Genomic DNA, 27,056 nt, shown 5'->3' with positions numbered 1-27,056 from the left:
TTCTACTCTAGAGAATGACTATTCAAAAAAGGTCCTTATTTAATCAATAGAGTAACTCCCCATGTACATTCAGACACATATAAAATCTGTTAGTGACAACATGATGGGTTTTATTGCTTTTTACTTCTATTAGCATTGCAGAACCTATTCAGCTTTGAGCAAGCTGGAATCTCCACCTTCCTATGTTATATCCACCAAAAATAATAGCTGGCACAGCACAGAGGCTCTCAGGCACCTGAGTGCTATCAATAATGGTGCTGTTAACCCAGGTCCTGGTGAGTAACCTACCCTGACCACTGAAAGGACAGGGACTGCACAGATTTTACTGAGGCCATTATTTCAGTTTACAGCGGTTTTGCTACTATGTACACTGTACAAGGACAGAAGAAACCCAGCTTAACTCTGATGCTAGGTTGTGTTTGCTCGTTAGTAAATTATTGCATTTTTCATTGTCTAGCTGAGTACTGTTGCTGCATTAATATAAAGTCCCATTATAATATTTTTACACAGCTGATTCCTGTGCAGTAGAGTTATATTAAAAATTGGGAGATGTCATTCAATTTTTAAGGAAGCAATCATTTGGATACTGATGTCCAACACCTGCAAAACTGGATGGAAAAAGAGAAGAGAACCCGTGTGCCTGCAGCATTCTGATCTCTTTCCGTGGGTGGTAAAGATACAGCTTGAATCTATATTACCGGAAAAGCAGCATTATCTAGAATAGAGAGGAACTCAATTAAGGGAAAAAGGAAAAAGGAAAAAAAAAGCCAAACAGATTATCTTAAAAAGTTTAGATGAAATTCTGAGCAATCTTGCTTATTTCATCCCATATCAATTCTGATTGTCCGGTGTGAAGGTTTCACAAAAATAGACTTAAAAGTAGCAGTTTGGATTTTGATTACAGTGCTGTGATTGACCTGTCAATGGTGACAGGTCTGTGATAAGTCCTTTTTAGACTACAATAGAAGTGGCATCATACTCTGCAGTTACTGCACGTGAGATGATACCGATCCCTCCAAGCCAGGGTTCCAGTCTGGATTTTCATTTTGCACACATCAAAATTTAGGAGTGTTTGACTGGAGGGGTTTGACTTAGTTTCACTTTTAGTGGATGCTCTGTAGGAAGCTTCCACCTCTAGCTGGTCGTTGTTGAAATGGCAGGTTAGGTGCTGCTGGAGACACAGAGGCCAGCGCCCTGAGAAGCGGGACAGACTGCATTTCAGAATAGGAAACAGAGAGGAAGGAGGGAATTTCTTGACGTTCCCACAAGCAGCCCAGATGCAATGGTCAGAAAGCAGAACTACTGGCAGATTAAAACTGAAGAGCGGGGGAAGTGAATTTGCAGCTCAGGCAGTCTGTACAAGGAGATAATGATGTTAATTCCTGTGAGTAGTGAGCTGGATTCTGATCAACCTTGTGCAAGCAGGTGTACTCCAGAGATAGCAAGGAGCAGAAAAACAGGTTAATTGCTATTTTTAGCAATGCAGTAAGGGCAGACTGGACAAGTTAGCACTATTTCCCTGATAAATGTTAGATTGTGGGTGGTCAGGGAGCACAAGCATCTGAGGTGGCAACTACTAATCGAAAACTCTGCGTGAGCTGGACAGAGGCAGGTTTCACCCACAGGAGAACATAGTCCCTCACTGTGAGAATCAGTCTGCTCCTATACCCTGCCCATCCCTTCAGTGTCCTTCAGGTGCTCCAGACCAAGCTTTGCCTTGGTGAGATGCACCTGGCTGCTAAATGCCAGGGGAGACCTCCCCTCAGAGCCAGTGCTGCCTCTGGTATCAGCTCCCAGAGCCAAGAAAGTAGTTCCCTCTCGATGGCATGAGAAATCCTAGGTCTCCTGCACTCAGTCACAGGGCAGGAGCAGGGATATAAAAAATGGCAGGGAGAGAGCCTGTCCCTAGTACTTCTCTTGAGTAGAGGAAGGGAGGGGAAGAAATAAAGCAAAACTGAAGCAGATACAGCCAATTCCTGAAGACTGCTTCTAGCAGCCCAGAAGAATGACTATAAGATGTCCATGAGCAGGAGGCCATAATGGCTTAGGGACACGTGAGGCAGAGGTAGATGAGCACTGAGGAGAACCTGGGGGGAAAGAGAGGATGCTCTCACTATTAAAATATCTTACTGAGGCCCTTATTATCATCAAGATGTGGAATAAGTGTCCTAGAGAAAACAGGACCCTGACCACCAAACTGTATTGGAATTGCCTTGATGACCAGGTAGTGTAGTTAGTGATCTGGTAGTAAAAATCCTCTTACCATGTTCTGTTCTTTTACATCATCTGGTCACTTCTGTATAATTCTGAAACTTTATCAAATTATTCATACCCTCTCTTTGCAAGTTGCAATATGTCCGTAGGATGGTGGCCTCTCTCTCTATTACCTGCTCCAGTTGTCCTTACAGACTTAAGACACCCTGCTGAACCAGAGTCTCTCCTGAGATGAAGTTATCATGGGAGAAAAGCATGCTCCCTGTTTTTCTTCTTGCCTGGATTTCTTCTAGTAAATGGGATGGAAAGAAGGCTGCTTACCTTCACAAAGTACTTTTTTCTTAGGGAGGAGTACAGATATATGACTCTGAGATCTATGACATATCTTCGGAGTGGGTTGAATCTGGGGTGACTTTTGTCATGTGCAGAGTGGGACAGTTTCAGTTTGTGTCTAGAGCTTATACAGTCATCTCCACAGCACACAGATTAGAGGGGGGAAGATGCTGTAAGACAGCATTGTGGCATGCAGCTAATATTTTAATGCAAGATAACTCTCTACAACAGTTTTGAATAACAAGTTACTTAATACAAATACTTACTCTTCATGTAATTTTATGGAGTTTCCCAGAATGTCTCAGACTGTAGTCCTCGGTAATGCATAGTCAGTTCATTAATGAATTCTGGAGGGCTGACTGCTAAGGTGATACTGGCTGCCATTTATTTCTACTTGCTAAGCTGTATGAAAAGAACCTTTAAAATACCCCAAATCCTCACCTGATAGTTTCTGTGATTGCTAATACTGTCATTGACAGAGAGATATTAGGCAGGCCTTGGAAGAAGTTTGTAAAACTGATTGTTTCAAAAGACTTCTCCCAGTTCAAAACCAGAAATTATGAAAAGGCTGAATGCTCTTGCCTCCCTGATGGGACGCAGACTTACAGAGTGGATCTCTGCAGCTCCACACATGCCAGTTCAGCTTACTGTGCTCAGTGATGGATCAGCTGCTTGCACTATAAGACAGTTAAAGGTGTGGCTAGGACTACAGGTGCGGGCAGCTTGTAAACAGAAAGGCCAGGTTTTTTGCAAAGGAAAGGAAAATGTGTATTTTTCATTCTGAAACTGCCTACCAGTGCTATCAAGGAAGGGTATGGATATAAGGAGCAGTGGCACCATTCTGGTGGGGATTCAGTCTGTTGTTGTAATTCCCACAGTGTGTTGTGCTGTCTCTGACATGCAGCTCCCTCTCTGTCAGTAAAAATAAATATCCATCTGAAGTTTATAGCCAACAGAGAATTCCTTTCATTTGAATTTTTTATGAGTTTACCATAGCTGTGCTCATTCTGTTTTGCTCTCTATTGAATCTTCTAAAAGACCTTGTCGACTCTCCACGATTTTTTTTCAGACTGGCCAAGCTGAGTGTCTTCTCCAGTTCAAGGTCCCTGTCAGGGGATTCTCAGAGAGGTGCTCTGGCAGCTGCATAGCAAAGTCATATCTTGTCAGATGCATAAGAATTAGAATTACTTAAGTTGTTTTCTAATGGCAGGTTTTCCATCAGGAAATATCATTTTGAAAACTAGACTTCCTATGGGAATATATCAATTTACACAAAATGCTGAGGTCTTTTTCGGTCTGGGAGAAAATAAAAATGAAATGTTTTGACCTTACCACAATGAAGCATTTGCATCATTTACTTCATTTGCAACTATACTATAGTATACTTTACTGTAAAATTGACATGAAACACTTAAATTTTAATTCCTTTACACAAAAGCATTTGCTCCCAAGCTGTTTATCTAGATAAGATTGTATTTCCAGGAAACTTCAGATTTATTCTTGTTCATTCCAACAGGTGGAATGCAAAGAAAGAGAATTCATGGAGTTTCCTGCAAAGCAGAAATTCAGATTGCTGCTCAGATCCAGCACCTATTCAGTACCATGAGCATTTGAAAGACCAACTGGTGCATAGCTGGAGTACCACACAAAGCAAACAAACAAAAAACCCCAACGGCTAAAATCTGTTCCCAGTAAATATTTGAGTAATTTCAAAGTATTCATCAACTGTGGTCTGTCCATGAACAATTTGCAAACAGCAAAGTGCCAAATTTCACAAACAAACTTCATTGCAAATAGTTTGCCTCTTCACTGTGACTGAGATATGTGTTACTAAGAAGCCAACTTAAACAAGCTTTTTACCCTTGCCATAGTAAAAATGGTATGTGAGGAGCAGGACAATAGAGTTTAAGGGAAATTATATTTTGAAAACCTTGCTTAGACATTTCTTCATAAAAATATTTACTGCTTTTTATCCAAGGATACCCAAGCCCAGTGAGCATCATTACTTCCATTTTAGTAGCCGAAAAAACAAGGCAAAAGGAGAAACTACACAATTTTATCTTAGATCCCATTGCAGATAAGAAGACCTGGGAATGGAATTAGCTCTCTAGAATTCCAGTTCACAAAACACTATCTATGGGATGATAAGTTGGCTTTTATTTATAATGGGTATTAGTGTGGCGCTCATCACAGGAGTCGCTGTATAACTCAAAAAAATTCAACTTACCAGTTTCCATAGCAGACTTGCAATAGAGGTCTCTATACTCTTCCTTTTCTAGTTGCAGAAAATGAGGCATAGATTGCAAATTGTTTTGCAGCATTTGGGGCTGGCAGTGGAAAAGTAGTGTGAGGCTGGCAGTGGAAAAGTAGTGTGAGGCTAGCAGTGCTGTCTCAGCCTTTTCTGGCCTCCTCTCTCTTAATTTGTCGCTCTTATCATCATCTCTAAATTCACCTTTAGAGCAACTGCCAAAAGTACTTTGATTTCAAGACATGCACGCAGATAAAACATTCCACACTCAGAGACTAAAGGTAAAGCTACAAAAAAAAAAAAAGCCCCAACACTGAAGCAGCTCACTGAAGGCAGCTGGTGATGATTCCTCCTTGATTATTGCTTAAGAACCACTATTTGCAAGCACCTTATCCCAGGAGGACTTTCTTGGGAAAAAGCCATGGGAGGAAGTCTTCTTGAAGAGGTGTCATCTGTCATGACAAGTTGCCTGTCCTGATGAGTCTGGTGCTGAGACCACATTATGATGACTGATGAGGCCATCCGGAGCAGTTAACTCAGCCATTTGTAATAATTTCTCTTACAGGCCTTTCAGTAATCACTTTGGGAAATTCTTTTTGAACAGTGCAGGTTCTAGGGGGAAGAGAAGTTATTTCTCTTTTGCAGGAAAGGATTTAGATAGACATAAAGTTGGGGGAAAATGAAAAACAAAAATGGGTATAAAATATTTTACTGTCCTTCTAGATATTCCTGCAAGGCTGTTTTGTTTTATTTTTGTGTAGATTAAGGCCCATCCACACACTGTCTCTGTTCCAGATGCACAGAATTTCACAAGATAGAGTGAAGTCATTTGGCAGAGACAGGGCTGGACTATGTTGGGGAGAAGGAAACAGTAATGGTTGTTTTCAAAACTTCGCTACCATTTTGCGATGTGAATTTGAGCAGGTCATTTAATCCCATGGTTTCTTAGTACCCCTACGCATAAGAGTTGCATAATTCTGCAACAAATCCATCATGTCCAATTTTTTCCATGTGGTTCATTCTTCTACTAGTTGTTTTACAGCTCCTTATGTTTCAGCTCCTTAGGGGCCAGCTTTTCAGTCCAGCCCTTCTCACCAGTTTTGCCACATCTGAGGAAGGCTGAAGCAGTACGTAGGAATATGTAACAGAGAAAACAAAAAACTCCGCTTTTCTGTGATAGGCAGAGGATAATAACCTGCCTCTTCCTACACATCTTGGACTGTGTCTCATTGAGTATCTGGATGGTTGTCTTTATACCAGAAACCAAATATAAGGCCAAGTAGGACTTCACAGCAGCATGGTTTGCAACAGCAGAGATAACCTGGGCTGCCCTGTCTTGAGCTGGAGCACCATCTTTTGTATCACATAACTGAACCGCTCTGCTGCCATCCAGCAGAGGATAGTGGTGCCTGGTGACATCAGCTGCTTTACAACATCACTCATCTCTCTTATGTGAATGCTGAGGATTAGTTAACATTTAAGATCTTTGGAAAGCAGCTATACAGAGCCAAATTGTGCCACAGTGGTTAAAAAAAAAAAACAACACCAAAAACCCCCCAACAACTAAAAAAATCAGGGTATCTCCAGAGATACTGCTTCTCATTTTTCTTTTGCACCTGAAAAACAGAATTATGAGTAATTTCCCTTTTACAGTCTCTACTCATCGTCAGCTCAGAGGTGTCTATCTGGGTGAAGACAGGAGTTTCTCGTGCCTCGCTCAGGTGCTTTATGGCCTTCGTTTTGGCAGCACTTGCAGAACTTCCTCGAGAAGTACTTTCACATCTAAATACCCCACAGTTGTAGTCAGAGATGCTGTCCTTTACCTTAAGCAAAATTAAATGTTGCAGTGAAAATAGACAATATAAGCACATTGGCATCTTTCCCAGTAAAGGGAATATGAAGTAGTTTTTATTGTTACTGCCAAGACAGCTGTGTTTTAGATTGAAATAGTCATCGCACCCTTTTGCTATTTCTAGAAATAATGCAGCTTGCCTACCAGTAACAAATGTCTAGTATTTTCTCTGGTACCAAAACACCCTGCACATTTGTTGCTATTCTGCAACACTATATCTTAACAGAAATGCCTAATGCAGCAAATAAATGGTTTTAGCCGTACAAATGGCAGGAAATTCGTAACTGTCACTGCTTCACAGTTTGTGTCTGTTGTACATATGTAGGGCTTCGTATAATTCCTCAGAGTGTTCACTTCATGTTTTGATATGGCAGGCATATTTTAAAAGTTTCTTCCTCTAAAATGCCATCTTTGGATTGCAAGGTTTCAGAATTATTCCATGTATTAAAGCTGGACAAAGCCTCTGGAGCTGCAGTGACCTTTCTAAAGGTGTTCCCTCTGTCTGCGTGGTACAGTCGAGGCAGAGTTTCTATGGGAGACCACTTCAGGATTTCTGCCTCTTTTGTATGGGAAATCTCCAGTTTTTACCTGAAGTTCCTGTATTTTATTTCCTTTGCTTGTGGCCTATTTTAAATGTGAATGGGTGGGGATGTCTGATTTAAAAAAAAAGCCCCTGGATTTGTATTTCTATATGTGTGACCATTATTGAGCCTTCTGCCAAGATTATCTTTCACATGCGCTTGTGCAATAAGCATAGAATTTCCCTCCTTTCACAGAAGCAATAATAGTAATAATGATAGTAATGAGGAAAAATAAGGCTGACTTATGCCACTGCTGCTGCTTTCTTCCAAATAACCAGTATTTACTGGCCACCATTTGCAGCTGGCATTGTCGAATGGTTCCAGGCAGCGAAACAAGGCTGGCTTGTGCCTGAGGTGGGCTTATGCCAGGTGGTGGATGAGTGACTGTTCTGGACATTGCCCGATGCTCTTCAAGGAAGAAGGATGGTGCACATGTCTGAAAAGCTTTTTTTTTTCACAAAGAAAGGGATATAAGTCGCAGTAGTATGGGATACAGGGAATGTGAGTTCCTGGGGAAACCTGGATAAATCAGCTGGAGTGAAGTAAAGGCACTTCCCAAATGAACTCAGGCTGAACTGGGACCTTTAAATTGCCTCTGTGTCTGTATTAGGAACCATAGGAAAAAAGTTTGTCCTTCCTTCTGATATGCAGTATGTGTGTGAAAATGAACTTTGTTTCCTCTCCACCCCCTCATCCAAGCTTAATGCTGCAATGCAGTGGAAGAGAGGGTTTTAAATGCTCAGGTCATGTGTGACTGTAGACGGGTTTGAGTTGGGAGGCAGGCATTTAGTTGCTATATATGAAAGAAAAAAACGTTCCCTAAACTTTGCTACGAGTGTCTCTAGAGCCAGAGGTACTGACATGGCATGAAAGTGTAGGAGGAGAAGTGAGTTACCACCATTTTCATCCCGATCAAAGAAGTAGTCTTTAAAATGTGATGCAGGCTGCTTGCTCTAAGGGTGAAAAGCCTCCTGCAGACCACAAAGATTCAGATCTGCACCAAAACCTTCAAATACTCATTCCCCTGACTTTTAAATGTTCAGGGAATTTTTGCCTGTGTCTTTGTCCGCTGCCACTTAAATAGGGAGACAAAAATAAGTGAGCACTGAATGCCACACCTTGAAAACATAAGACACAGATCAGAAGGCGGATGTTGAGAAAAATCTGAGCTTGTATTAAAATTTGCAGGGACTGTGGGCCACTGAGTATCTAAATAGCTGCAGCTGTGTTAAAGTGTTAACTGCTTAGTAGTGTAAGTTCATATACGCATTCTGGTTTAGTACACGGTCAGTGTAGTACAAAAGAGGGGTTTAAGTGTATAAAGAGCAGGAGGTTTTTTCTGGGTTTGTTTCTTTCTTGTTCCTTAATCCCACTACTTAAAATGATACAGGAAGTGTGCAAATCTGATGAGAGACTCCAACTGGGTTTATGTGTTAAATATGGAAGTAGCTATGCAGAAATCCAAGGTAAAGGCACTATATAGTTTGAAGTCAGTATGTGTGATGAATTATTAAAACACTGTCAAAACAGCTTTTTTTTTTTTTTTTTCTTGGAAGCCTGGCCACTACACTCCTAGAGGTTATGTTAACTGGGAAGAGACTAAGAGAAAGTACATGCAGAGGAGTAATCTGAGACATGCAAATAGGTGGACACTGAGAATATGTGGGATTGGGACCCCAGTTGTGATGGATGAGAATCATACTGGTATAGCATATATACTGGTATAACAATCGTACTGGTATAGTATGGTGTGTATATATAGTATATATACTGGTATAGCAATCATAGTGGTAAGCAACTGCTCTGAAGTGCTTTGGACAAGGAACACTGTAACGGAGAGTCCTTCTAGGGGCCAGTCTAGCAGGCACTGGAAGGGCTCCCTATGACTGCAAATGGAGGAACTCTCTAATGTCGACACACATGGACCAAATGTTAATAGTGCCTCTCAGTTGTTTTGTTGGAGGTTTTTCTAAGCTACAGTAGACAAATACCCCAGACAACAGTGGAAGGTTCACTTTATTTTTACATGTACAGAAAAAATTCAGAACTTCTGCAACCTGAAGTACTTTAGTGTGCTTTATCAATTCCATGGACTTTATCTTGAGCTTTCCTGCTGCCTGCAGTGTCTGGAGGTCTGTCCGTGCTGCAGTAAACGGCTGGATGTAATGGCTTCTGGTTTTCACTGCATACCTGGTCAGTAATTCAGATCCATTGGTTATCAGTCCAAAGACAAGGACAAGTATTGCCCTGTGTTGAAATACCACAGCCCCACAAAGTCACCACCCCAACACTTCTTTTCCAGTTGTGATCCTAAAATATCTAAAACCCGACAGAATGCACAAGCATCCAAAATTCAGAATATGTGTTTGTACATGGAGCTTTGCTGCTAAAGGGCTTTTCCCCTTTGTTTAGCAAGGCTTCAGGTTAGACAAGCAGGAGAAGCGCATCCCTTGACACCGTCCTGCCAGCAGCCTCAGCGTTTCAGGGGACAAACCAGAGCTGAGAGCAGTTCAATTACTAACACTCAGTCCTTTGTTTCCTCTGTGTTGCCCACAGAGATGCTTAATTGTGCTGTAGAAGATTATTACGACAAAGATCAGTCTACTGTTGGATTTTTTAAAGGTTTCTTGTACGCACGCAGATGAGTAACAACTTTAAACCATTCCTAGTCTGGTCTGTAATTGAGACCCTGAGCTCTTTATCAATGATTCATTGCCGTTTTGTGGTGTCTTACTGGGCAGGTCTTCAGCAGCTGCAGAGCGTCTGAGATGCAGTAGTATGCTCTAGATGGCAGTATATTTTTAAACTATATTAGTTGAGCTGGGTAGAATATAAGCTTGGTCATTTTAATTGTTTTTTTTAATGCTCTTTGCATGCCACATGGTTTCAAAGTAGAAATTAAAAAAACTTCTTAGATTTTACTATATACATGCAAATACTAAGAATTCACAGAAAGCAGCAAAGAAAACAATATTGTTTCCCCCTGCATTTTTAACAGGAAAATGTGGATTTTTATTTTTTTTTCCTGTAATGAGCAGCAACACATGATACTTTGTTAATATTTCCCTGTTGCAATGCCTTGGTGGAATTGTAATTTGGGTGTTTGGTGCTCCTCTTCTTCCAGAGCCAAGGTCTGCTCATCAGACCGCATCTCCCAGACTTAGCACAGACTCTCTTTGCATCAATAAATGTCTGTGGGATGTGGTAGTTAGAAAAGAATAGGCCTGTGGAGTACCTATTTGGTGATTGAATTAGTTAGTTTTGAGGCATGTGGGTTTTATCAATCGAAGTTAATATTCCTTGTGAAAAGGAGATGGGAAAAAAAACCATTGCTAACAGAAAGGGGTTAACAGAAAAATTTAAATAAGCCTTACAAAGACCAAAAAAAAAAAAAAAAAAGTAGTGAGGGCCAGAAGGATAACGCAGTTGTTGAGTTAAATACAGTTTTATTAGTGACACATGCTTCACGTACAGGAAGTGTATGCTATTCCCAAATTTACTAATCAAGCATATGCCAGTCAGCATTGTTGATCACTTCCATGCCTCATGCAGTACGTCTGACTGAATCCACTATCCACAGGTCTGCTACAGCCCACTAAATGCAAGTTTCTTCTGCGCAGCAATCCAGCACAGGTTTGGTGACACACATACTATCGTTTATCTGCTTTCAATATGACATAAAATCATTGTAACACAATGCATTATTAAATATATTTTCCAACTGAAAAAGATAAACTTGACAGACTGTCAGCGAACATTTTCATACTTTAGAAAAGGTTTGTAAAAGAAACCCTGGATTACATCCACCCATTAGTGTAAGTAAAGCTCACCAACTATTCAGAGCAAGAAACTGCGTGGAATGAGCTTGCCCTTTGCCTCGTTCTCCAGCTTGACTATAACCAGAATTTGAATTTTGCTTCTGAATGTCATTTAGACAATAATTTGTATAAGCATAGTTGAGTCTATGGACTATTCACAAAGTGTTTACTTGGGCTGTTTGTTGGTTTTCATGCTGCTTGGTCACCTTGATATAATGTGGGGTTTGCGCTTTCATGGATGACTGAGTACATTTGTAGATGGGAAGAGGGGAAAAATGAAAGTTTCTAAGAGGCTGTATGAGTACTATTAGTGTGATTGTGAGGATCAGCTGTGAACTTGACAGCTTATAGGGAATTCTCAGGCAATCTTTTTCCCCTTGGTTGCATCCTTTTACCCCTCAAAAAGTGAAACCAAGAACGTTTGTAGAGACAGGAGCTCAGGAATCCTTTATCAAGGACCTCTGGGGTGTATGCTCTCAGGTAGACAGAGGCAAGCCCGACCATCTTGCTGGTCATAGCCAGCCAGGGCTTCATAAATCCCAGGGTCCTGAGAGCTCTTTTGCAAGATGGAGATGTTGGGCTTCAGGGCCCCGCAGTGTTGGATCTGCCTCTTCCCAGGATGTCCTTGGCCTGCCTCTGGTTCATAGGAGAAGTCTGCAGAGGTTTCCATACCTGGGGCAGTCAGCTGCCTGTAAGACTTTTTTTGTTTTGTTTTAATGAAATGAAGTTGCCTTGGTCCCGAGTAGATTTGGCCTTTTTTTTTAACAGAGAAAAAGATTACTGTGTAATATCCTTTCTGTGGAAAATTGCTACCTTTTACTTAGAACTGGAATAACCTTTTCTGAAATGTCAGGCTTTCCCAGAGATTGGAAAATCCAGATCTTAATGGAGGCTGTTTCTAAACACATCATTGTAATATTTGCTAGTAAGTACGCTATTGATTGCTGTTATAAATCAGAGCCACAAATACTACTAATGTTGATTTCTGATTTCCACACAAACAAATATGAATGATTCTGAGATATTTTTCCAGATGTATATGTAGCTGAAAGTACACGTTGATCTCAGTTATTAACTTACACATTTGTTGCAACTGTAAAATCTAGAGGACAGGTACATGCAGGTTTGTCACCTCAGATTTACCACTGAGAAACTGGGAATAATACAGCTCAGCAAAGAGAGAAAGCTTATCCATTGAGTAATGAAGCAATATCCAAAGGTAGTAATAACCAATATCTCATTACATGTAGATGCACTTTTTGGTTAAAAAAGGCATGGGTGTTTTGATAAAAATTCAATTACATTTCTGCACTGCACAGAACTTTAGAAAACTACATATGTTAATTGCTGGGGATATTTCTTCTTTCTTCCAGAAAGGGCAAAAAAGAGAGGAAATCCTGTTTGTTTAAAAATGACCCAAATAGAAAGCTTTTCTTGTTGTTCCATTTTTATGTGAACATGCAGGGTTATTCTATTAAAGAAGTATATTTCATTAAAATAATACATAAATATTTTATTTAATGAATTTGTGGCCTTGAGGCTTGACTTCAGTACACATGAACTATTTTCTATTTTTTTACCAAAACTCTTGGTGAGCTGAACGAATTTCACGTCCCCTAAGGAGATTCCTTTGCACAAGTTTAAAAACAGAAATGTCAAATGTTCTCTTCAGGTGCATGTTTCTAGCTGTGATGAAGTACCTTGGGTCAGGATTTGGCCCTAGATATTCCTTTAGGCAGGAATATCAAAGAAACCTCTGTTGTACCTTGCCATACTTCTGGCTACTAAAAATGGAGCTGTCAGCTTCCAGTTGCTAATCCATTAATTTTTTTTAAAGGTTAGGGTTACTGTTGACAAGTGACAGAGTACCCTGGTACAAACAACCAGAATGGGAGGTTAGCATATTTATAAAGGAGACAAAATTTTCTTAGTGCTTTTTGGCTTCAATATGAATTGTTTTGGAGAGGGGAAAACCCCTTTATTTTGTAAAATGGCTACAGCGTGGTCTACATTTGCATTACCCTTGCTGCACAAGAAGCATTTATTTAGCTGATACAGTCTTCTGTAATTACCTTTCTGGACGTAAAATGCCCTGGAGGTGGAAGAGGAAAGGTCTCTCCTTCTCCTAACCTATAGCTCACTCTGAAATCAAATCATTCCTCACCGTGAAGAGTAGCCTCTTGGCTATACAAAAACCTTTTACCCAGCATCTTTCGCTGAAGATAACTTAATTGGGAAAGATTCATAACTTCTGATACAATCTTCTTGTCTTCAAGTTCAGACCAATAGCCCAAGCAAATCATTTGAGATGAGGTTCTAAAATTAATCCTAAAGAATATGAGAAAAAGGAGTTAGTAGGTTAAAATGAATTGAACTGAATCTATTCCGTTCTTTAAAAATAGAGAAAAACTTTCAATTTTTATGTTATCTCTTATGCATCTGTTGTTGCTGATAGAGGGGAGGTTCAGGTGCCTGGACTGTGCTGTCTTTTCTGCTCAGATGTTCAACTTTATTTTTTATCTCAATTTACTGCATATATTGGTGACAGAGGGAACATTTCCACTTAGCTGAGGCTGAAGGTAGGCATGATTTCTGAAGAATGCAATGTGTAGAGGCATTTTTCTGAAGGTGAGGAGTGCCAGGGAATTTGCGGTACCACAGCTGATCATCATGTTACTGATTCCCAGGTAAGGGTGGTCAGGGTCATAGCAGTGATTTAATTTTGAGTTCTGTGGCTGCAGCATTACGGAGAGAAATGCACCTCAGTGGTTTTCTCTCATATTATTTTGCCATGGGAATAGAGATGGGGAGCAGGTCAGTTTTTCAGGGTTGTGTGAAGTTTTCACAGGATTGCAACCCCAAGGCTTGGCTCTCTATCAGTACTAAATGCACAACATCTGCATTTGTTTGGGTCTGTTAGGGGTAAAGAGGCCCCAGAGTTCTTGTCTGTGGAAACATGTGATCTGTGTTTAGGGTATTAAATCATTCCCCATTTTGGAGAGTCACTGGGTACAGATGATATATTACAGGGATATTGATACTGGTCAGACATGTCACATCAGGCAAAACACACATTGCTTTTAAAACCAGCTTATTTCAGGAGCTCATTTTTTATTAATATTCTTCTTTTATTTATTATTTTCTATTAGCATCGAAGTGAAGCACATTTGTAAGAAAAAATCTGCTTTTAGCAACTCTTGTAAGTGTTGTAATGAAACCTGACATTATTTGCAACAACCAGCTGTATTAGGGACTACTGAAAGACATGTCAGCTATGTCTTGATGTTAGGAAGGAAAAGCCAATATAAAGATTATTCCATAGTTACCTATCACTTCATCACTCACAGTTGAAGGCAGGACACTAGGTTTGATACCCACCCTCATAAATCACTGGCCTGATCTTCTGTGTCACTACATTCCAGACAACAATAGGGGATATTTAGTTACCGTACCGTAACTTAGCATAGAGACCAAGTTTAATTGAGCCATTAGGGATATTAAATTTTTTCCACTCAAGAATGGCTTACAATACAGCGTGAAGTCCATTCTTGTCTTGAAGATTATTGCTTTAAGCAATGAGCAGGAGTTACAGCTCTTACATAAGAATGGTTAATTTTCTCCTGGTTTTGCTATTGTTACTCAGTTACAGGAGTGTGCTAAAAATGAGCTTGCACTGAGAATGAGATGGGGCACAACTAGCACTTAGTATTTAAGCTTCTGACAAGTCCCTCTGAAATGTTCGAGTTTTTCTTCAGTGGAAGTGGGAAGCAGGGCTAAGCAGAGCTTTAACAGAATCAAAGCAGTGTTTTCCCCAAGGCTTCAGCAATTTACCTTGTTTACTATTATGCTCTTAAATGTGTCTTTTATTATCCATTACTATTTATCCATTCAAGAGGACAGTTCTTCAGCACTCTGAATTAATTATTACCCTTAGTTAGTTAATTCCTACTGTTACAGAAAGTTTTACCAAACTTTTTATTGAGAGGTATTACCAAATTGTTTTGCTATTACAGCAAAGCTTGGCGTTGCACCTAAACTAAAAAAATTCAAGCAAGCAACTGTAGTATTCTTACTTGGCAAAAATATTATTTAATAGATCAAAAATGTACTTTTTCTTGCTGAACAACAAATTCTTTATGGCTTCTGTGAGAAATCACAACATATCAGCAATCCAGAGGTTTATTTTGTTCCATCAAACAAACCTCCCAAACACAAGTTTTGTCTGCCTGTATTTCTACAAAGTTAAATCCTACCTTTTCCCTGAGGACCTCAAAAAAATGAGATGAGAATACTCAAGATTCTGTTATCTTCAGAAAATCCAACTTAAACATTCACAGGGAAAATCTGTGCTTTCAAAGCTTATAGAATTCTGCTTTGCTCATTGACCTTGTGTGTTATTTCAGATACTGTTTCTCTTTGCACCTCTAATATCATCATGGTCTTGCAGAGTTAGTGCAGGTTTGTACAGATCCTCACCCGTTCTGGGTCACTGTAGTATTCTAATCCCCCAATGCATCTTTGAGATGCATTGGGTTGTTGAACAGAAGCTGGGTACATGTTTGCCTGTTCCATGTACAGGATCTCGTCATGCTAACAAAACTTAAAAAAAAAGAAAAAAAATTGAGGGACTGAAAGGTCAAAGAGAACTTAGAATCAGTGTGAGATTAAACTTGACAGCTTTTCTAGGGGACGATAATTTTGCGATGTAAAGCAATTAATCTTCTGTCTCCCTGTGTGCGCACTTATCAGGAAGGAAGAACTGACCAAGAAGTAGTTGAATATTGGTGCTTATTGCATATGGTCTATAAAGCTGTTTAAGATCTTTGCACTTGATGTGTAGCACACAAACAGCTACGTCATACATAATGTTTGTATTTCTTTCTTTGTATTTTGTTTTTTGTTTGGGTTTTTTTTTTTGTTTTTTTTTGTTTTTTTTTTTTAATGAAAGGTCTGACCACTTCGGATCTCCCAGCAAGCAGCCCTCCTCTTCCTCCTGGTTACTCTGCTTGGAACTTGACCTGGGTCATGAGAGATACATCCCCTTTCTTCTCCCATAGAGGACGACACAGTGAGTAGCATTTATGTGTTATCCTCAAGAGGCTGTAACCAACTGCCTAAGGATATTGGTATAATACTGGAGCAAAACAACACAAGTCAAATGATTCATGATAAATTTTATGGATATTATCCATACTGTCAGCCCCTGAGGGCACTAATAAGCCTTACTGCCCCTTACCAGCTGCCCCTGGGGCCTTTCCCCACCCTGCCCATGGGCCCAGGAGTCCCATTTCAGCCCAGCTCAGCCCAACGTGGCCTTGGGCATTGCCATCTCTACAGAGGTACCTGATGACCTGGGCTGCTCCAGCTTGCCCTGGTCCCTCAAAAAGAAGGTCCCAAACTGTAATATTTGAGTGGTACACTGGAATCCAGCAATATTATAAAGAGAGGAGCTGTGTACCGAACTTATTTTTTCTTGCCATCTCCTTTCGTAACTCCCATCCCTTCCAAAATCTGGGAATCTGTTTTTGTCCATTCTCTGGTGTGACCTATTTACTGACTATCCATAGCCGTTCCACTGTGAAATATGATGGTTGTAGTTAGGACCGGACTGCATAAGGCAATATCTAATATGCAATCCAGAAAGTGACTGAAGTAGAATATATCTACTATATATCTACTACCAGTCTCTATGAGGGGAGATAAGGTGCTGAAAGGCTAATAAGATTTACTCACCCCAAGCCTGTAATTATCTGCTTGAGGGAAAAGTTTGACCTACCTATATGAAGGAGTCCCATATTTCTTCAAATTTATGTTGCAGCCTTTTATGTGTGCAATATATATTCTTTCCACTGGCATACAATATCTGCTCCTAGCTGTTGTATCTGCTGAATGATGAGGACACACCAATTTCATTTTGGAAGGGACAGTAGCACAATCTTTTTCCCCTCACTTGGTTTTCTCAGAAGTTGCAAGAATGATTTTTAATTTATCCTTTATTACTTCTTCCTAAACTCTTTCAGTTTCTCAGTAATACTATTCTAAGGGAAGGCTTTGTTCTTAAAACCTAAAACCATTGATTCCATCTGGCAGCATCACATGGAGATAAATGTACTGCATCTAAGCAGAAATGATTTATTATGATTTTAGCTGGTTGCACAAGACCAAATTCCACCATATTCCAACCATCTGTTTTGCAAGGAAAGGCAGGAATTTGATGAGGTGTTACACAAAATACAATCTTCACTCAGGACAAGTCTAAACTGTTTTCTCCCTCAGTAGGTGTAATTCAGAATGTACCTTGAAACTGCTGGAGAATCTTGAAGAGGGATAGGAGTAATTTGGTTTTTTCTAGCTTTGCACTTTAACATTTCCAAAAGTTGGCAGAACTTCCTTTAAATTAAAGGGGTACCAGTAGCCCTCAAATTCATGCATTTCAGACTGGGACACCCCTTAGTATTGCTATGCAGACATACTTCCTGCCACTTCAGATACGCAGCGTGCAGAGGGCTGATGTGGGTACATGGAGTAGAGCCTGTAAGCATAACCCAAGCCTAAGAGGGCAATTCTTAAAACTTCTCTCTATTCCTCTGCATACCTGCAGCTTATATGCACCTGAATGTTTATTAGGAAACTTCCCAGGGATCCGGATTTCTGTCCAGAACTGCTATGAGCATGACGGGGATGGACAGGGCCTTTCAGCAGCTGATTATTGGCTCTGGATCTAAGCAGCTCTGTGAAGGTCATGCAGGGACTCAGCAGAGCAAGGCAGAAGACAAAGTTAGACCATCCACGCTCTAGGCGAGTAACCTTGTCCCAGGACCACCCCTGCCTTCTGATTAAGTGGTTAATCCAAAATCACATGATGAAACACTAGCAGAAATAAAATCCAGCAGTCCTTTACTACTAGAGTGTTTTCTGTCAGAAGCTTTCCTTGCTGCTCCCAGTGTGACTGTGATTACATAGTGCTCAATAAAACTTCTATCAAAACTCTGTTTGCCTAATCATCTGATGGGACCCATCTAATTAACTGGCTGACATTGCTGGAGTGGGGCAATATTAGTTGTCTTAATTACTTTTTCCCCATGTTCCACTATTGGAGAAATCTCTTTGATTGAAAGGCTGTGTAAATTGAAATGTAGGGTCCCTCTTCTGCCGCCAAACTAAGTTCTCAGCTCCTTCACTCAGAATTAAAAATTCTGACAGACTGCCTCTAGTAGTTCTGGCAGGAACACTGCTTGATGATATCCTTGAAACTATATGCAGCAATACCAAAAGATAATCACTGGCACAACAGGATACTTGAGAGTGATGCATTCACGAGATTTTTTTTCTATTTTGTCTAGAGGTTTCTAGATTTGTCTCTATCTAAGCATTGATTAATCATCCACCATCTCAGAGATGCAAAATCCACCTGCCTTTCAGAAAATAAAGACTTAAAAAAAGCACATGAAGTCAAAATTATCTGGGAATTCAGCCTGCAGGGCAGGAGGAGTCTTTAAGTCTCCATATTTTTGTGTTTTGTTCTGTTCTTTTTGACATACACTCAGACTATTTCCTGTGGCTAGAACAAACTTTTAATGCATTCTGCATATGTGGACTTACGGTAGCGTATTAATCTCCCATTTGCAGCACTGATGGAACTCTGTCCTGAGGCTTACATGATTAACTGCACTCAGCCACATATTTCATTTCTTGTCCTGGTTGGTTGAATATTAATTTTCTCTTCTGTATAGGTATTGTATAAGAAATCAATTGTCCACTGCATAAAATCCATTAAGCTTCTGTAACAGGGGTTCCAGACGATGGGTGCCCCTTAAGGCCTGGAAGCCTTCATGCAGTTAATATATCCCTCTCTGCCCCATGCTCCGCATTCCCCTGGGTCAGCTAAAAACACTGAATCTGGAGCACGATCCTGGCAGGGTACGGTGGCAACTGTGGAAAGTGCTACCAATTGGAAAAAAAATCAAATGCAATTCAGGCCATCTAAATTCTGTTTTGAAAGAAGAACACATTTCATGAGAATAACAGACATAAGGGTTGCCGTGTTGGACTGTTTGGGAAACAGGAGATGACTTTTGCTTTTCAACTCTTCTTATGCCACTGTGCTGTCTTGTGCGTCTCTTTGCCAGATCCCCCAGTAGCAGCTGAACTGCTGTTCTGAACCAGCTTTGTGCAAAATACAGAAGTGCCTCTCAGGCTGTGTCAGACTTCTGCAATATAGTTTACAGATTTTTTTTGCCCCCCTTAAGTTTAGGAAATAGTGGTGTTTTGGATTCCAGAGTTAACTGAGACTAAAACTCAGGGGAAAATAGCAGATTTGGCTACCAAACGACTAGTGTGCTTAAAAATTTCTGCAAAAGGTGAGTTCAGCAGAGGGGGAGCACGTACCTTCAAGAGTGCACAATTATTCACAGCTTTGATTTAATAGGTACTAAAAGCATAATCCAAAGGATGGCCTCTATTAACAACTTATTAATAATTTCACTCAGCTCTGTATCTTCAGAAAGCTAATTTGACAGGGTTGCATGGTGGTTTTGGTTTTTTTTTTTTACACTTTCTAATGGAATGTCATCTGTGATGAGTTCATGATTTCCTGAACCAGATGTGCTTAAAAAAAAAAAAAAAAAGCATTGGACTAATTTTATTGTGGAATAATTTGGGGTCATTCTCGCTGCGTATTTGATGCTCAGTGGCATGGCAGTTGCTCAGCGAGGTGTCAGATTATTACTTTTTTTTTCTCTGGTAGGTCATGTGCAACTTGCTGAATTCAAGTACTTGTGTGCATGCATTCAAAATACCATTTCATTCATATGAGTTGGATACCAGATAGATACTGCTGACAAGAAACTCAGTGAGTCTGAACATCAATCAAAAGGGAAGATGGAGAGAAGGAGGGCAGCAGCCACATGAATTCATGTTAGTTAGGTTCCCATGACTACTTGTTTTATAAATTTACAACAAATCAGACTAATACTGACATCTTCAGAATGATAAAGCTATCATGATAGCTATGCTCAACATGGCACAGTGAGATGCATGGATATGAACTAATTGTTACAACAAATTCCTGTTTGGAAGGTGAGATAAAGTCAGGAGAGGAATGAGGAGAATACTTTGTCCCAGAGGAAAAATGAATCAATGCTTTCTTAGTAAAGATATTGCAACAGTGTTGTACTACCTTAATTCAAACACATCCTTTTTGCAATCTTAGAAGTACTCTAACATAGTTTTGGAAATAGAGTTATGAATATAATAGGGCAAGACTTCAGTTAACAGCAGTTATTCACACCAGATTAATAGAATTGCTCCATATAAAATAGCAGATGCTGTGACCCCATATACATATGCAAGAATTCTTGTTTAACAACTAGATGGTATTTTTGCCATGTGCAATGGTGCTGATATCCAGGGGGAGGAAAATCACAGGAAAAGCAGCATCTGCCTGGCTAAACTGAAGGCTGTGCTAAGCAAGAAAGAAGAAAAAATCTTATTAGGGAGAAATTTTTACTTTCTTTCAAGTTATTCTTTTCCTCATATCCTCTTTCATCTGCAGATAATATGCCAATGACAGCTCAACATTTTTTCAATAATAAAATAACATACAGTAAGACAACAAATGTCTTTTCTCCCTGTCTCTCAAGTATTCATTTTCTCTAGAGATCTCTCAGACTTCATGCAAGAGGTCCCTTGTATGAATTGTCAAAATATGACAGTTCATCCAACCACTGTTTTGCACCAACTGGAGCGTGTTTTCTAACAATCGCTGTTAGTCGGTATTTCAGTCTTTTGGCTAGAACTGGCACTAGAAATGCATTTTCATTTATTGTTTTTGCTGCATGCATGGGAGACATGGTGAACAAATATTTTTTGTGTGGAGGATGAACTCTGTCACTTCTTAGAGCAGGAGGAATGAAAATGAGAGCTATTGCTGGTTGTTCTCCCAACACCTCCTTCTTGCACCTCCCTCTGTAGCTGTCTTGAAAGGCTGTGCTTATAATTGATTGATAAAGGAGTCCTGGCCCTCTTCTTTGTAGTTTGATTTCCACTGAACAAAGCAGCTGTCAAAGATTTTGGTGATTCGGTCCCTGGTGCACACTGAGAAGCTGGCTGGATATAAAGTATATGCTGTCATTTTAAAGATTGTCTTAACAAATAAATGAATGGTTGCATGATTGCCGTTTTCTCTAAGCAGTGCCCCATCCCGCTGTGGCTCACTCCTCGGAGGATTAACGTAAACGCTTCTGGTGTGAGGAGAGCCCTGGGCTGCCCAGGGAGGCAGGCGGCTCGCCCTGCGCTTGGCCCCCAGGCCCAAGCGCTCTTCCCGGGGTGAATTCCTCTTCCACAGAGCAGGTGAAATTATGCCTCCTGTGGGGTACCGCTCCTCTAAAACTGTATTTTTTCAGAACGCAATCTAACTCTAGTAGCCCTTCCTGAGGGAAAACCTCAGGAGGTTTTCCTTTCAAGGCGGGCAGCGAAGGGATGGATAAGCAGCGCTGGCGCAGCCCGCTCTGACCCTGCCCGGCGGGGAGCGCGCCCCTGCCCTACCCCCGCCGAAAACAAGCCCGGGACGCCGGGGAGAAACCGGCCGCGTTGAAATCTTCCTTGCAGGCAGCTTTGACGAGGCCTCGGAGGCGCGTACCTGCGAGGGCCGGCCCGCCGCCTCCGGGTCCCATCCTGCCGGCCGGCTCGGTGGGGACGGGGTGTGACCGCAGACCTGCCGGCGAGCTGGAGGTGGAGGGGCTGGGAAGCTTCTACGCAGCGAGGAGGTAGGAAGAGGCCCTGGGCAGCAGCAGAGACAGGACAGGGCACTGCCTTGAAAGGGGGGGGGGGGGCTCTTAGGCAAACGGGGCGAGACCGCGGGGGTCTCCCTTCACTGAGCCACACCGGGACATCTCTCTTCCTCCATACCCCAGCTGGCCGAAAGGGCACGTCCCCGTCCCGCAGGTGGGGGCCTGCCTGCCTTGCTCGGGGCTCCGTGCCTTGCCCGGCCTGCGGGGTCACAAAATGGCCGCTGGGGTCACAAAATGGCCGCTGGGGTGGCACGTGGGTGAGGCGGGCTGGGCGTCATGCCAGGGAGAGAGCGGGGAGAGGCTCATCGCGAACTTCAGCGCTGTGAGGGAACGGCAGCGTTCCTGTCAGTAAACTCAAGGTCGGGGGAGCGTACGTGAAGACCTGCTGGTGCGGAGGAAGGACGCAGAGCAATAAGCTGGCTTGCACTAAGTAGCTTTAAATTAAAAGGAGGTCCCTGATGAACACAGGCAGTGTCTCACGGCAGGGAGAGGGATTGGTGTGCTGCCCAGCTGCTCTCCTCACCGCTTCACTTGCAGGTGACTGAGGTGCGGCAGGCGGGATGGACCCCAAAGCCGTGCTGAATGGAGCGATGCTGTGGGGCTCCTCGAGTGCCTCCCAGTTCCTCACCTCCCCTGTCACGCCATGCAGCTGCTCTCACGTTTGTCAGCTCCTGGAGCGGCAGCCCAAAGACCAGGCAGTTACTGTCGGTGCAGGCATTTGCTAGGGGTAGTAAGGCCCCTGGCAGGGGTACGTGTGTCATACTGTCCCTTAAAATGTGTCAGTTTGCCCTTTCTCAATGCTGAGCAATGGAAGGAAGTAGGTGAAAATGTCTCTTCTTCAGGCTTGCTTTCTCAGCAGGAACAAGGCAGTTAAACCCCGCAGCTGTTTTTCCTCTTTAATTTGCACGACTGCTGACACCTTCTCACTTTTCCCTTGTACTTTTTTCTGTTCCCTTCCATCCTGTGGTGGATTTGCTAATTTTAAATTACTGCTGTACCTCCAGTTGCACCGTGGAAAGGTGGCACTAGGAATCCATTTGCAAAGTTGCACCCCTTTTTTGTGCCAGCAGGGCAGTGCTGGCTTTGAAGGGCCTGGCCTGTGTTTGGTGTCCTTCTGGTTGTTCAGCAGGCTGGTGAGCTGGCAGCCAGAGAGCACAGTCTCCTATTTGTGCTCCATTTTCAGAGAGAAATACTTACTGCTGCAGGCTTCCTTGTATCACCCCACATGTGTACCCCTGTATTGGTGGATAGAAATTCAGAAGGGACTGAAGAGGCAATCGAAACCCTTAGATTGAATGCCCTGTGCCCTTTTTTGCCCAGAGGGAATAGGGAATGCTTTAGGAACTGGCTGTGTCCCTAGGATTAATAACTGGAAAATCAATTTGTCATTTCCCTGTCATAAATTAAAAGCTTATAGGCCTTATAACATGAGTATAATAGAGGTTAGTGGGTATTGATGGAGGTCTCAAAGCTCACTCAGCAGAGCACATCTCTACTATACAACTTAAATTATGTCTCCTCCACAAGGAATATCTGTCAATATTTGTATAAAAATAGACATCCTGTGCAAGAATATTTTATCTGTTTCTACACTACTGCTGCGATTGTTGCCACTGGAGGAGGTGTGTTCTTGAGGGAGGTTGTGGTCCTGTTTTGGTCGGGGTAAGTGACCTCTACATTGTGCATTTGTGTCTGTAGATGTAGTACGAATTAGTTACGTTTAAGCTGCTGAGATGCCACTTAGGATGTACATCTCTAAGCTGGTCCTTCTGAGAACAGAGAACCTCTACCTGCTCCCTTGTCTATTGTAGTGAGGTGAGAAAGCAACCACACCTTTTCAAAGGGGTGACCAGCTGAGAGTAATGGCGGAGGAGTGATTTATAAGAGCCAGCAGACCAGGAGTGAAAAGGACCCTTTTAAGTCAGACACATGTAGAACTAGAAAGGAGAAGTCTAAGAGGAAATTACCTGCTGGTAAGATTTTTGTGGTTGAAAGGAGATGTGGTTTAAAACAAATAAACCTAGTCCGTTGTTGGGCAGCTGAAGAAAGGATAATAAGAGTAGTTTCTTAACAAGAACAGGCTTTTTATATCTCTCTTTAAATTAGATTATTTTCATTCAAAGTAAGGCATGTTTCTGTGATGTGTGGTTACACAAATGATCTAAGATCATCCAAAGAGTGAATGATCTGTAATCTGACCTGCAGCAATGTAAAAAGATATTTCCTGCAGATTACTGTGTTTTGGAGTATTATTTATACTACTATTTAAAGTCATTTGTTTATTAGAAAACTCTAATCAGTTTAATTGAAACAGATGTAGTTGCCAGATATTTTTGCCAGCTGTTTGCACAAATTATTGCTGTTAGGTACGTTGATTAAAAATAAATAAATTGAAGCACTTGCAGGACTCTAATGTCATCAGACACACACACAGATTCCATTGTCTTTTCAATCGGATAGTAGCTTAATTTACTTATCAGTCTATCATTGGTATCCTGTTTTTTCTTACATACTAGAAACTGAAATGGTTGATATCTACAGCCTTTTTTAAAATAGGTGTTTACCTTAATTTGATTATAAGCATCACTTTTGTTTCCTTTTTAAAGGTGTAATGATGCTGAAATAGATTTCTCATAAATTAGCTGTTCTGTCTCTCTAGCATCCAGTGGTTACAGATGCAAAAGATTGTTGGACAAGGGGTTGGGGCTTTTTTGCAATATCTTTAAAAAGACACTTTGCAATTTGCTGGAACTTAAATTCCTATAGAGCCTTTAGTATCTATAAAGTTAATGTAGCTGTGACATAAATGCATACACCGGATATAAATCTCTGTGACATCTCTTTAAAAAACCCACCAAAAATCACAAAAAAAATTTCCACTTTACTGACTAGGCACACTATTCAAGTCCTAAAGCTCTGTATCCAGTCAATTTATATTGGTAGTAGGTTTAAAAAATAATCACTAAAAGTTGTGTTAGGTGTAATTACCTTTCCTGCAGTGTTTGCTGTTTTTCAGAAAAGGGCAGAATGGCTTTTATTCAGCTTCCAAAGGCAAATGGATACTTCTTTATATGCTTAGCTGGGCAAGAAAAAAATAAACTTGGTGTCACATTTAAACATGTTAAGACAAAAGTAAAAAAGGAAGGAGACCTTTTTTTATGCAGAGGCATAAAAAATGGCAGGTGATTTGTGGCAGCAATTCAAATATTGTGAAGGTTCTGTATTTGCAAATGTTGTTTATATGGTCTTGTAGCAGCTACCACACCAAGAGCAGCTTATCAGTGAAAAAAAATATATGTATTGTATATAATACTTTTTTTATGAAGTGGATTGCATTGTCAATAGTGAAGGACATCGTCAAAAAAGGAAAGCCTGAGGGTAGGAAGTTAACATTAGGCTTGGAAGACTGGATGCTATTTGCATAGACTTTGCTGTGTTGCATCAGATATGATGACAAAGAAATGCTTTCTTTGTACTGAATAGGACAATAGCACTGAAATTTGTGTCTAATACGAGACTAATTTAAATAAGAGCCTATGAAGAGTGCAGATATTCTGGTAATGTGGGGGGACTATGAAGTTCTGTAAAAGATGCAAGTATGTTTTCATTAAATCACTGATGCTCTCAGATGTATGAGCCAAATAGTCTCCTCCTCTTTCAAGGAATAACCTGTTGTAAAGGCCATTCAGCTTGACCACAACAGGCATGTCAGATCATGTCCACTTCTCTGTAGGCTATTCATTGCGAGCGAAGGAAATGGTATTGTTACTTGCCTTTCTTCCTTTACTTTCCCCCCTTCAGCCAGAGGCTTTAGTTGTCTGCAGGGGTCATAACACTAAATGTGATGACTGTTATTTAATTACATACCCCAATTAAGTTGTCCCAGTTGTAAGTCAGAGGCCTGCTGTGTTAAGGGCTCCACAACTGATTGATAGCCCTCTTTTGAGGAGGAGGTTCTGGAAAGTGAGACTGAATGGGGGAGCTGAGCTGGTTATCGAGTGCTTCTAGGCACTGTAATCAGAGTGTCAGGGGGTGAGGACTGGAGGAGGAAAATGAGAGTGTCTTGTGGATATCCATGAAAGGTTTCTCTGCTTGGGGGCAAGAGGATAGGAGAGCACAGAGGCTTCTGTTCCCAGCAGCTGGATGGGAGGGGAGTGGCAGCAACAGTGACTGCTGGAAAGCTCATGAAAATATGAGAGACTGATGGGGGAGAGAAGCCCACAAAGAATGAAATAGTTGATTTGAAATGATTGCTCTTGCCACATGTTGTCCTTGGCCTGGGCTTTCCCTTCCATCATTCTGTGGGTTCCATCAAAAAAAGTTGTATGAGCTGTGTTTCTCCTCCCTGCCTTTTTTTTTTTTTTTGACAGCACCTTAAAGCACGTACTACTAAATGTCTTCCCTGTAACTGAACTATACAGTAATGATGATATATCTTCTGTAACGCATAGTTGAGTGTTTACTTGCCCTTTTGTCCATTTGGGCTTTGATACAAAGTTTAATAGACTCTTAACACTTTATAGGGCTAAAAAAAAGTTGGGTTTATTTTTCTTTTTTTAAAGAACATCTAAGGGACTAGAAACAAGTGGTCTGAGGTGTGGGTGTGATATTGCAGTAGTAAACTGTATAGCATGAATATATTCTCTGTTCCCTGCTGCCTAAATTGAAGTGTGCTTCATGTATCATGAGATTTATATTGATAACCTAGAGACCTGAAGAGGGTAGCAACTTGTGCATTCAAATTTAAGGAAATAGGTATAATCCTTGTTACTGCTGCTTGTGGTGCATATGGATTCCTTACGTTACATGGTTTCCATGGTGTAGTGAAGCGTTCAAAATGCTGAGTGAATGATAAAGCACCTGATTAAGAAAATCAAATATAAACTGGAAAAATAGACTCTGTTCCTTCAAGCTTGCTGTTAAAAAGGCAAATTAGCTGGGAAAAGTATAGCAAGAGGGCAACAGCATTAACCTGCAGATTAGAAAATGCTATATCACCAGGAGAATAGGCTGAACTACATAAATCTGTGCACACTAAGAAGAAATTAGATGTTTAATAGAGAATGTAATTGAAGTTTAAAAAAAATTAGTTAATTTGACTAATGTCAATTCAGATTATTTGTTCTACTTGCATAGCCATGGCAGGACAGTAGACAGTGTAGAAAACTCCAAAGAAGAGCTGGATTTTTTTGTTGGGCTTTTTCAAATGGATCTAGCCTT

General features: G+C 41.0%; 1 protein-coding gene across 1 annotated transcript in view; it reads left to right on the top strand.

Annotated features, from left to right (window-relative positions):
- The window catches only part of ALK (ALK receptor tyrosine kinase), a 323,900-nt gene that overhangs the window by 66,858 nt on the left and 229,986 nt on the right, over positions 1 to 27,056 (top strand). Inside the window, exon 2 of the mRNA XM_052805834.1 lies at positions 15,995 to 16,114. Coding sequence (XP_052661794.1) covers positions 15,995 to 16,114 — 120 coding nt within the window. The remainder of the gene's footprint in view (positions 1 to 15,994; positions 16,115 to 27,056) is intronic.

This window comes from Harpia harpyja, chromosome 13, assembly GCF_026419915.1.
Source record: "Harpia harpyja isolate bHarHar1 chromosome 13, bHarHar1 primary haplotype, whole genome shotgun sequence".
In the NCBI taxonomy this organism is placed as follows: Eukaryota; Metazoa; Chordata; class Aves; order Accipitriformes; family Accipitridae; genus Harpia; species Harpia harpyja.
This window is presented reverse-complemented; position numbering and strand designations above follow the sequence as displayed.